Source organism: Homalodisca vitripennis, chromosome 1, assembly GCF_021130785.1.
Source record: "Homalodisca vitripennis isolate AUS2020 chromosome 1, UT_GWSS_2.1, whole genome shotgun sequence".
NCBI classification, from domain to species: Eukaryota; Metazoa; Arthropoda; class Insecta; order Hemiptera; family Cicadellidae; genus Homalodisca; species Homalodisca vitripennis.
In genome coordinates this window covers 64100615-64113500 of record NC_060207.1, presented here as the reverse complement: position 1 = coordinate 64113500, position 12886 = coordinate 64100615, and the positions used below count along the sequence as shown (strand labels likewise).

Below are 12886 nucleotides of genomic sequence, written 5' to 3'. Positions count from 1 at the left end.
ATTTTAAGTAAATAAATTTTACAATAACATTACAAAACAACAATAACCAACTATGGCCTAGACTTGGATATTAAAGAAGCCTTACAATATTTATAACTTGTTCAGCTTGATATCAATAAGGGGTAGGGTACGATAAGCGGACCCGGTTTTTTATATCAAAATTGGCAAGTGATATTACTTAACCCTGGAAATGGTGGTCATATTTCTCTCAGTGGCGGAGTGTTTTTAGTACTTCATACATTGCCTTATATTTATTTTATTATTACATGTTTACTATAAAGTACCTGTGTCATATTGTATATTTTTTTATTCAGCATTGTTCAAGGAACATATTTTACATAATATAATTAAAACAAAAAAATATCCTTACTCTACCTCTTCATGAAAAACATTTTTTTTAGAAAAAAGAAAAGTTAGTTCAAAGTTTTTGATTTGTAACGTTGTTGTTAGTGATATGCAAAATCCAAAATATAAAAAAGAAAGAGCATTTAATTCTGAGTAAAAATAAAACAACATGTAGTTTATAAGGTATTTATTTTTACATGTGGTAAACTACACAAAAATCATACACTGGCATTCAAAAGTGCTACTTACCAACAAAAGTAAGAATTTAAAAGCTTACTTGGATTTGTACAATCTTGTAACTATTAGTTCATATTAATTTTCTATTTTTTATTATATATATTTTTAATTATGTTCTGATTGAATGTCTAAATCGGAATCCTCATCATTGCTTATTTCATGTACAACTAGTTCTCGAATGTTACTTGAATGATCGTGGAAATTACGATCCATTACGTAAACACGCACAAAAAACTTACTATTATTGTGTCATATACACAACCATCATTACAACGAACTCAAAAAACAATAAACCAGACAGAACACCATGCAGCTGATGAAATAACAATAGCCGAATGAACCAGTTGACTCATCGCTGCACGTGCAACTAGCGCGGTACGTGGGAGAATGTAAGCAAACAGTTCAGAGATTATAAAACGTATGGACGTGTAACGAAACGATAAAATTATTTATTAGTGTGTTATTTACATAAATTGAACCTTCCTCTTTCGATTGGTATCAATACCGATACACTTTGATCGTGTTTTAAGTACGTAATATTGAGAAATAAAAGACATATTAAAATGCCCGATATCGGGCGCTGCCATCTAGGACGCGACTTAAACGCCCGATATCGGGCGTTTGCCAGTTCCAGGGTTAATCATAAGCATCGATATAATCAATCGATACTGATTAATTATTTGGACAATTAACCTAAATAATCTATATCAACAGCTGTAAATACTTTCAAATAATACTTGTTATGTAATATTTCAGTTTTGTATAGGTAACATTTGATTATTAAAAATGGTAGTAAATTTTAGAAAACTACACAACATTGCTTTGAAAGATGATAAGACATGTTTTTCGTGACTTGAACATGTTGGACTCGTACCGAAAAACCTATTATGTGAAATTTTGTGGGAAAGAAACAACTGTAACTGTGTGAGGAGCAAATATGGTCGTCTTCAGTTTTCCTAATTTTGGTTATAATAATTTGTTTGATCACTGTAAATATTAAATTCATATTTTAATTTAAAACATATGATTGTTATTGAGGACTATAGATACTTTATATTGATTGATAGTCAAGGATTTGAAATGCGAATATTAGGTATCGCTGATTTGCATTCTTCAATATAAAAAACCGGGTCCACTTATCGTACCCTACCCTTAATAAGTAACAGCTTTTGTGAAATGGAGGAAAGAATTCTCCCCATGGGTTATCAGGAGCCAAACCCACATGTTGATGCTACTTAATCAGATCTTGTCACTTGTGGGAAATATCTTACATTGTCTCCTCATTTATCACCATTTTCAAAGTCTCAAAATATTAGTCACTTCTTGTTGTTTATTGTTTACATTAAAATTAATGTACTATCATTCAACTTGATTCCATACTTGTGACGTTAATTTAATATACTGACGAAAATAGAGTCTGCCTCTCCACAATACCATTCCTTCATCCAATGATAAATTTTTCTGAGGATAAAAAACCTCCATCATTTTATTGTTAAAATAAACCACACAGTACCTTATTTTTGTAAGACTGTCAGTTGCATTGTGCATATCAAAATTCAAACATATCGATATTAATAAAATCCTATCTCGACTCTAAAATTTCCCATAGACTTTGTATCCCTCCAATAATCCTGAAGTCTAGGTTTTGGGTTTAATCCTGTGTCGATAAGCAACCCCAGGAAGACTTTGAACTCTTCAACAGTCAGGTCTATGCATCTGTGGATTCTGGATTTTGGAGTCGTATTTGGGCCACAAAATAACTAGTGCGTATTTATTCGTTTTTCTGACAATATTTTCAAAGAAGATAATGTTAACTAGTAGGAAAAAAATCAATAGGCCTATTTCCAGGATTTGGTACCAGAAGTCCCTCCCATTTTGTAAACGGACTCTGCTTCAATCCACTTGTATTATCAGACTACAAGGGAGGATGAGCGTCATAATCAGGGTCTAAGTCGTTGTCATTTTTTTCAAACTCCTGGTCATCTTTTTCATTGCCACTGTGTTCATCTTTCAAAAAATCAATTTCAACTTCAGCACTTGTTTCTGGTTGTGGATCCATTGTGAAACTTAAGTGATGTAGGAGTAATCCTGCTGAGACAATACACATGCCACACCTCAAGAGAAATAAAACTTCACATTCAGTACTCAAATGATAAATAAAACTAAATCACATGTAATGCACAACTCTAATTACATGCAAACTAAAAGTAACACTAAAGACGATACAAAAGTAAAAAAACTCCATGTCACAGAAATAAAACGCCACAGACTTGCCAAGCACAGGAAGTATAAACTACACATGCCGAGAATTCAGCTGAGCTCATACAAAAAAACAAACATAACCTCAACCGTCCCGCGCGAGTGCCAAAGACACACTAATGAAAGATAGAAGTGATGTGCACATGATGTCCCGAAACCTCAGGCGCATGTGCCGGACCCTCCGCTTGAGGTCCCGAGACCTCACCCATAGTGTACGTGTTAATGCGATTCAAGGTTAGCCATCACCTGTTTAGCATTTCTCCATTGGATAAGGTGTCAGTCTTAATAACATAGACACACTTTATGCCCTTACATTGTGACACAGCACAAGTGTAGAAAGATTCTGCAGAATTTACTTGAAACCTTCTTGAGCGAACTGCGTCACAAACTGTTCTTTTGATAGTACCACCAGCACCATCAATGGCTCCTTTTCCATGAGATGCAGCAAAGAAGTTCCAAATGGGCACTAGTTATTTGGTAATCCTGAGCAATAAATCAGAGAATAGGTTCAGCACAGTTGTCTGAAAAGAAACTTATGTGGGAGAGGTCTGGATAGGTGATCTTTATATCATCAATTATGGCTTTCAAAAATGCCCAAGTTGAGAACTTGCTTTGTGTGTGGTGATCACTGATTACACAATATGAATAGGTGGAACCTTTGATTCACACACAGCACGTGAAGATGGTTACACAATAATGAGTATAATGTGCAGACTGTATTTCGTCTTGCTCCAACAATGTATAGTTTTCAGCATAATCAACTTGGATCACAGCTTGACCAGGTAATCTAGATTTTTTTCGCATAATCAAAATGGTCAGCTTATACTTTCTTTACATTGGTTTTTAAAGCAGGTAACTGCTAATCGAATCTAGGGCTTCATCAAGTGTGATGACAGTTAGAATTTTCCAAGGTATCCATCTCTCCAGTGGTTTCCCATTTACTGTAAGCTATAGGCTGATTTGGGTTAAATTCATCCACAAACAAGTTACTTACATTTTTGTCCTTACACTCTGGACAAAAATGTAACATACATAGTTCTTTTGTATGATCACAAACTAATCTTTCAAAAAGAACATTTTGATTAGTAGGAACATCAGATAAAGTTTTTGATAGCACCTACAGTAAAATTCAGATGATATCTGCATACACAGATGTTATGAGGTACACATGAGACATAAAGAATGTTTTCTTGCCTTAGTTCATAAAATTTTGTTTTCCCAATCTTTGCATCACGATATTTTTGTTTAAATTGCTGATAAGTTTTATTAATTGTCAACATTACGTGACAAACTTGTCTCTTTTCTTTAATATTAGTTTTAGGATTCGTCATAGATTTACTATCTCTTTTACCTGGGTCGTGTCGACTGATACTGTCTTTGTTGTAGAACTTTATTATTAGATTTTCAAGTTCTTCTGGAATTTTATAATGTGATTTTGACAAGGGCAAATCTAGTTTTTTTTACACTTGACCCAAACGTTTCATCAATAAGTCTTTTAACCACTGCCTTCTTTTTACTTGAGCTTGAAAGCAAAAAAATGTTTGACTCGATTTACTGCTCTACCCAATGACTAAGGTCGCTGGTAAGAGCCAAGGGAAGATGTTAGATGGTAACAATGTACCTGAAAGTTTTTCATTTTTTCTGCTTTTCTTTTTTCTTAACCTAGTCATCTCCCTTACTTCTTCCATCAATACATGATCTTTACTAAATGTTTCCTTAAGCTTCCGTCTTCTTTTCTGTCTCGATATTTCTATGAAGGTGAGCTTCCACTTTTCTTCATTGTTTTCCTTAATATTTCCAATCTCTTAATAGTCTAGAGTAGAGAAAAGTCTATAATAATTATTACATGCTTTATAGCACAGTTAGAATATTCAAATTTGTTTTAAAACATGTCATGTATTAATGGAAATAATGTAAGTTTAGTTAGATGTTATGTGTACAATGTAGAAAAAAATATACCTAACATAAATAAATAATACTTTCTTTAGAAATTTAGTGTTTTGGAGTTCTGGTCACACCCAAAACACAATGGAAGGTCACATCCGGAACTGATAAATATCACGTTATGTACATTTATTTAACGTTTCAAGATAGACATAAAATAAAATAGCCGGAAATAGTCTTTCTCAAAAAACTACTATTGTGTTCTATAAATTACAAGCTTTTAAATCTTTTTGGTTCTGGCTGTGACCAATTGATACTTTATACTTTGGATTTAAATTAAAAACTTACCTCAAAGAATCAAATCTTCTGTAGGCTCATCACTCAAGAAGCCTACTGCTAATATATCTAATAATAATATATATCTGCTAATAATATCTTCTACTGCTAATGGACGAAAACTATGATCAACAGTGGAGATACTTTGCATAAAAAATAACTATTAACAGCTGATTGGTGGTTTAATAACTGGCTAGAGGCAAAAGTTAATTCTGTTGGGTTACAATTAAAAGTAAAATTTAACAAATTACATAGTGTGAAAATTTGTCATTTAGACATTGATGTATAATAGAACTGGATAAGGCACTGCGTTTACTGTAAAACAGTCCAACTGCTCCGCCGCTCCCTCTACCACCTGTAGGCAACAGAGCCCGGTGTAGGCATAGCGTCTTATGGCATCTATAGGTTTTTCATGCTTGTCAACCTTTTTATATTTGAGAAGCTTTAGTACAAAAACCAAGTTTATTATTTTGTTTTATCTGTAATATAAGCCAAAATTACAGTTTTTGCATGGATTAATAGAACAGTTCTGACCTAATTGGATCACAGGGTAATTTTAATACTATTAAACGGGAACTGTAACATCGCGGTTATCTATCTTATTAGGAACGTAAGATGTAAGGTAAAATATAGTAACAGTGATTTCAAAAATTATTCAATAGCAAGTAATATTACAAACGTAAATGTTAATTATTTATACATTTCTAAACAAAACTAATTTGTTTAGTTTTTGCGAATGCCAAGACTGGTGAATACAGCTTCTAATATTTTTTCTTTAGCTAAATCAGGGATGCTACAGGTCAGGGAAGTCAGGGAAAAAAAACAGGACTGGAAATCAGGGAAAAGTCAGGGAATCCGGTCTCAAGTCAGGGAAAAGTCAGGGAATTTCGACGTTGGTCAGGGAAAAATATAAAATCCCTTTACACAAATAAACTTACTGCTGCCGTGCCGAGTCCAAGCCTGCAGACGACGCGGCGCATGAAGCAGGTTTTGCTTTTTTATATTTGCCACCCTGTTAGCCTCAAGACCGCTTTTTCCCACCCATTAATTGCCAAAAACCCTGGGGATTGCATCGAAAAAAGTCAGGGAAAAATGAAAAATTTGGTCTGGAAATCAGGGAAAAGTTAGGGAATTTCATTATTGGACTCCTGTAGCAACCCTGTAAATGGAAATACACTATTTTGAAAAATAAATGGGCAATTAGTTTTACTAGCATCATATCATGACTATCTTCACTATAATCATAGCAACTAGAATGGCTTTTAAATACATTTTCAGTTAGCGTTCTACAGGCTAATGTTGTTAAATGTTTAGTAGTATGTTTGTGTGGAATCCAAGAGCAAACATCTTTCTCGGGTGTTTTAAAATTGTTTTATTTGTAAGGTACTAAGTATGTGAATAAACTTAAAATGAACGTCGCCACCTACATATTGTATTTTGCCCTTTTCTGCTAGTGTTTTTCTTGTTAATTTTAACATATGGCATGTGTCTAAGGTAGTACATATACGTTCCTGTGCTGTCAGTTTTAAAAATGAGAAATGGTTTTTCTGGTAATTTACAACTAAGCTTTTCTACAGCAGATATGTTCGTACATGTACCATCAAATGTTACATTTTCTACTCAAATACCTACATCATACAGGTTTAAATAGATGTTTTTATTAGTTTGGAGAGAACGTGTGAGCTTATTTTATCAATATAAAAATAACTGCACACTTAAAACTACCTGTCAATGTAACATCTTGAAACACAAGTGCCTCACTAGCCAGTGTCTCAGGAGAATCTATTTGCATATTATTGTCCAATGTAATATAACCACAATTTTTACCCTCATTGTGGTCATATACAACCTGATTTCTAATGCACATGGCATCAAACACTAAATTAACATGTTTAAAGTATAGCACTTTGAAATAGTACCTTCCAAACAACTGTAAACTGCAAAACAGATGTTCAGCAAGTGTGTGTAAACAGAGGGTAGACCCACCTCTTGCCTACATGGGGGTGCGGGAGGAGGTAGTGGCTGGCGGATCGTTTTTGTTGCGTTTTCACGCCTTCAGTCAGCGATCCAGTTCTATTATACATCAATGCATTTAGCTAGTCTAATGACTTAAATTCATTATTTTACAATTTAAATTTTTTTTCTATATTTAGGCTCTCTTTAAATGGCCATTTAAAAGTTGTCTCTTGACATCTTGTAGATTCTGGGTTAAAAAATCCACAGTGCTTAGAAAAATGAATTTTGCTCAGTTAGTAAAGTTGTTCAAGGCATAATATTTGAATTTTCAAAAATTAAGTTATAGTAGCAACGTTTGTCAAACTGTTCATTTATTCTTGTATTCCGAAGAACTCATAATTTTGTTAAGTAGATTGGCATGTACATATAATTCCTTGATAGGTGCAACAAGGCAAACTCAACTATGGTGTTGGAAATATAATTATTTGGACCTGTACTGTTCGAGTTCTAATTTTTGTATTTAGTTAAAAACAGGGTAATATTCAACAAAATTTACTGTTTAAGAAAAATATAATAATTTTTATATTTATGATTTTGTTAGATGGATGACCAAGAATACAGTTTGCGCTGGAATAATCACCAGCCGAATTTTATCTCTGTGTTCAAGAGTCTTCTAGAACTTGAAGAGTTAGTAGACGTAACACTCTCTGTTGAGGGAAAACACATTAAGGCTCACAAAGTTATTCTCTCTGCTTGCAGCCCATACTTTAAGGTAAGCAACTTAAAATTAAAATACCAAGTGTACTTTAAAAACTAAAATATAGTAAATTCACAATGAAGCTATGAGTTAACACAGTGTTTCCCAAACTTTTTAGATTCAAAGCTTCCTTTAGGTTTGTACTACTTTGTGCGGCACCCCACCCCCTCAGGTCATCTAATAGAGGCAATAAAGAATAACCATAAAGTATTGTGACTTGAAAATTCACATAATAATTAATTCATATTGGTAAAATATTTGCCTGTATGCATGGTGTAAATTAGCCATCATTCTAATGTCAAGTAATAACCGTGTTTTTAATAAATGATGTAAAACTGTATACTATTTACTATTACTGATTTTTTAGAAGAACACTATTATTATATTACTGTTGAACTTGGAATAGTACAAGTAAATATATATAGAGGTAAATAAGACAGTTTAACACCTTAAATATTGTTAAATAATTCAATTATTGCTTCATAAAAATTACAGTTTAGCTAGTCAGATTACATCTACTCAAATTCATCCCAGTTCATAATATTCGTTTACAGTTTCACAAAAGCCAATCGGACATATTTACTAAAAGTCTATATAAAGGATGAAATTTTTCTTGTAATTAAAACATCAAAATCTGTACTCATATTCAATACTGCAACACACACTTATTTTGCAATTTTTAAGTTTGTTCTGTATTTTTATTTAATGACTGCCATAGCTGAAAAGGCCGCCTTACAAAAGTAGGAAGTAGCAGAGGATATCAATACAACCAACACTTCTGTAGCAACTTGCAGGTTTACTTTTTTCTACGTTATAACAAAACTCTAGCAAATAGAGCTGGATTTGTTTTGAATCTAGTCTTTAACGAAGTATCTGTTTGGAATTCAACCAGTTGTCACTCTCTTCAGCATTTAGATGAATTTCTTTGTTAAATGGATTTGAAACCCACATTATAGAGTTGACATTGTTCATAGGGAGATATTCATCAAAATTCACTCAGTTTGGAAAGATATTTCATCTGTTTCAAGGCGGAAAATCTAGTATATTCACTTTTAGCCATGACAGTCTTCTGCAAATCGAGTCTTTTTAAAACTTTCCACTTTATCTGACAGATTTAAGATATTTGTGTTCTTTTCTTGTAATTACTTACTTAGTATGTTCCACTTTTCAAACAATTCAGTAAGAAGAGCTATCTTGGACAGAAAGTTCTTATCACCAAATTTATCGGCAATGACATTGTTTTTAACCTTCTGGTAGCATATATTTCATATCTCAGCTCAAACACCCTACAAAGGGGGTTACCAAGAGACAACCAATAAGAACAACTTTAGAATAAAACATGAATGGTCAGATCCCAGGTCCTTTTACATTTGTTCAAAACAATCTTACTTTTTAGGAGTGCTTTTAATGTAGTTGACTGCACCGATAAAAATGTTAAAAGTACATAGAACAGTTCCTTAATGAGATGCCCGCGGCTAATGCTTCTCTATGGATCATGCAATGGGGCCAAATTGCAATGACCACATTTGCTTGGAGCTTGAAGTCCTCTTGTTCTAACCCCCATGAACTGCCACTATCAGTAGACTACATATTACAACACATTTTTGCCAGTCAATGTCATGCTTATTAGCTTGTTTGGGTGGAGTAATGTGTAGCATTAAGGCAACACCTTTAAAGAAATAGTGGTGAGTGTGCCTGCGAGTCTCTCACCAGAACGCTATTCATCTCTCGTAGCAATCTCTTTTGTTTATGCTTAATCGTTTTAATATAAAAGTAATGTTAAGTAATGATCACTTCTGGCTGGTTTATACCTACCAGTTGAACCCACCACTGGGCACAGCAAAAACCAATGTGCCACTTCAATCTGGGTAACCTAACGGATGTCCAGTAGCGGCACATCACTAACCGCAAACGTTGAGATTCTGGGGTTCATGGGCAATTCGATAGGTCTAGTCTACTGTGGAAGATGAGTGTTGGAGTTGGTGGGGTTTGTTCCTTTACCTCAGAGGTTCTTGTTAACCTCAACAAGGGTGTGCCACCCCCTACCTACTTAGACTGGAGACGCTGGTTTAGAGCTGGCCTCCCCTTCTTCCGGGATGACTTTGAGATGTAGTGCACTAATTCTTCCTAATGGATCTTGATAGGAGGCGGCCCCTACTCCCTAACCTTACCCATCCTGAATATCCTATCACTTCGGAAGCAGCGCAAAGGTTCTTACAGGACTAAGTTCAATTTATAAGCTTCTTGTCCTAAGAGAACAAAAAAAAAAAATGTTAAGTAATTCATGGAGCTGCAGGTATCCATAAATAAATAAATAATATTTGGTAGGAAGAAGGGGATGTATCTGACATTCCTGGACTATGGTCTGTGACAGAATGTAAGTATCTGGGAATTGTTATTGATGAAGATCTTTCTTGGGAAAGTAACACTGATACCCTTTACAACAAGTTAAGCAGTGCTTTGTTTGCAATTAGAAGAACAAAAGCAATCAGTACTGTGAAGAACTAGAAAAGCATATTATGCCCTTTTTGAAAGCCATATTAGCTATGGAATTACTGTTTGGAGTGCCTCATAAAATAAGAATTTAGAATGAGTTCTGATTCTACAAAAGAAAGCAGTAAGAATAATGGTCAACTTAAATGGGCAGGAAAGCTGCAGAGTTGTTTTCAAGGAATGGAGACTAATGACAGTTATAAATTTATATGTATTAAAAGTCAGTCTTAGCCACCTCCAACAACCTTCAACGATATGTGATCAACATATCTACAACACAAGATATGCAGAGAACTTCAGTTCCCCAACTCACACAAAGAGTTGTTTTGCTGAAACATACACAGCTGAACTGGCTCCTGGACACCATTCCACGCCATCAATGAATTCCCCAGCTGGGAAAGACTGGAATGATTAATTTAATTTAATTTTTGTATCGATGACTATATTTTATTGATTGTTATAACGCCATTTAAAATCTTGACGATTTCAAATAAAGATCCTCTCTTTCTCTCTCTCCTTCAGGAGCTTACAGGCTATCAGTGACATGTTTTCACAAGACATCTGTGTTCGAGACATATGGAGTTCCTTTTATTTCCTGCAGTGCGAAGGGGTTGTTACATTTGTTTGGGTACCTGGTCATCTGGACATTTTTGGTAATGAACTGGCAGATAAAGGCATTAAATAATTATTAAAACTTTAAGTCTTCACCAGATGTATGATAGCATCAGATGTTAACCCCACAGGTGATGGCAAAATTAAAAGTAACATGGAACTCTGAATGGCAGACAGTCGTAAATAACAATCTACGCTTAATAAAAGACCGTTAGTCTTTGGGAAACAACTTACTGCTTAAACAACTTAATTGTTTTATGAATAATTCTAGTAGAAAATACTCAAAAGTGCTCTATTTGTTGTAGAATAATTCCTAAAACATTCATTCTATACAAAGTGGCAGTCATTACGGTTTAATTGATATTATTTCATCACCGAATGTTGAGTTCAGCTCCATTTCACGTTCCGCTTAGTGCAGCATTTAAAATCTAATGCTATCTCAGGCTCGACTCCTGGAATCTGAAGTCCATGTTCGTCTGAAGAGATCCCAAAAATTCGGCGACGAAGAAGTTCAAAACAAACTATTGTTTCTACATCAGAGACACCAAGACTACAAAATCAAGTGTAATCTATTGAGTGTACTATTATGTTACAGTCATGATACTACGGCGGAGCAACAGAGTTTTCTATATATAACGTAGCTGTAATGAGAAGGATTGATTCAATGTGATTATAGAGTTCAACTCATTTCACCTTCCACTTAGTGCTGTGTTTGAATCTGATGTCAAAGACTGTCCAGATTCCAGGAGTCAAGTCTGTGACAGTGTCAGATTCAGGCACTGCATTAAGCCGTAGATGAAATGGAGCTGAACTCGAACACTCACATTATATCAACTCTTCCCACCATTGCAACGTTATGTGTATTTATTTTCCTTTTGTAATAAATTAAAGCTTTTGAAGTGTGATTTGCGGCATTAGGGTGCAATATTAAATATCTTTCAAATTATATGCATATTGACCTAGAGTTGCATTTAAAATTTCCATGATGCTTTCCAGAGGCTTTCTCTCTAATATAGTTGCATACAAAATTAATTAAGGTAGCCGTAAAACATTTTGCAAAGTTTGTAAATTTTGTCTGCAAAGGTTTAAAAATAGTAAAGTGTTTCTAGACATTTTCACACTTTGTATATTTATAAATCTACATTTATAAACATTATTATATAAATCTTTAAGTTAAATTCAATACAAAGAAGATTTTACACACCCTGTATACTGTGAATACATGTTTACATTTTATGTTGTGTTTTTTTGTTGCAGCTTCTGTTCACAGTAGCTCCAAGTAAACACCCCATTGTAATTCTCAGTGAGATGAAATACAGCCATTTGAAAACTATTGTTGACTTTATGTACCAAGGGGAAATCAGCATATCAGATGAGCAGCTTCCAGATATATTAGAGGTATATACTTTTAGCTATGCAAATTAGAGTAGTTTTAGTAAGTTTCAAAGGCTAAAATGTCATTACAAAGATTTTCTGTTAATGTCATCATTTATTTAAAGTTGTTATATAGAACAGAATTTTCACTACATCTGTTAAAAAACAGATAATTCATACATCATGGCCATACCATCTAAAACATTCACTGCTGAGCATACTTATAGGTGCTTCATGTACGTAGTTTGCCTATGATTTTTTCATAGATCACATCCATGTAACGAACCCATATATTTGTTTCATACAATGTTACCAAATTATCACAATATGATTTTATATATATATATAAAAAACAACATGGACCGAGGCTCATAATGCATACAATTTTTTATAAACTTGAAATAGATTTTATGTTACAAAAGAATGCATTTTGCTGAGTTGTCGTGTGCCTTGCCATAATTTAGTTGTGATAAGAGCTGCTTACAATATTTTGGGTCTTTTATAATATGCCTTAAGTGGTCCACATCCTTGGTGGAATATAATATTGCTTCTGGCTGTTGTGAACCTTGATCCACGTCATTGGTGGAATATAATATTATTACTTTTGATTGTTATGAGTCTCAGTCCACATTG

General features: G+C 34.0%; 1 protein-coding gene across 3 annotated transcripts in view; it reads left to right on the top strand.

The window, feature by feature from the left end:
- The window catches only part of LOC124363240 (protein tramtrack, beta isoform-like), a 46501-nt gene that overhangs the window by 868 nt on the left and 32747 nt on the right, over positions 1-12886 (top strand). For all 3 annotated transcript variants that reach the window (XM_046818418.1, XM_046818435.1, XM_046818426.1), the window contains exons 2-3: positions 7619-7789; positions 12137-12277. In XM_046818418.1, the coding sequence (XP_046674374.1) occupies positions 7619-7789; positions 12137-12277 (312 nt within the window). The remainder of the gene's footprint in view (positions 1-7618; positions 7790-12136; positions 12278-12886) is intronic.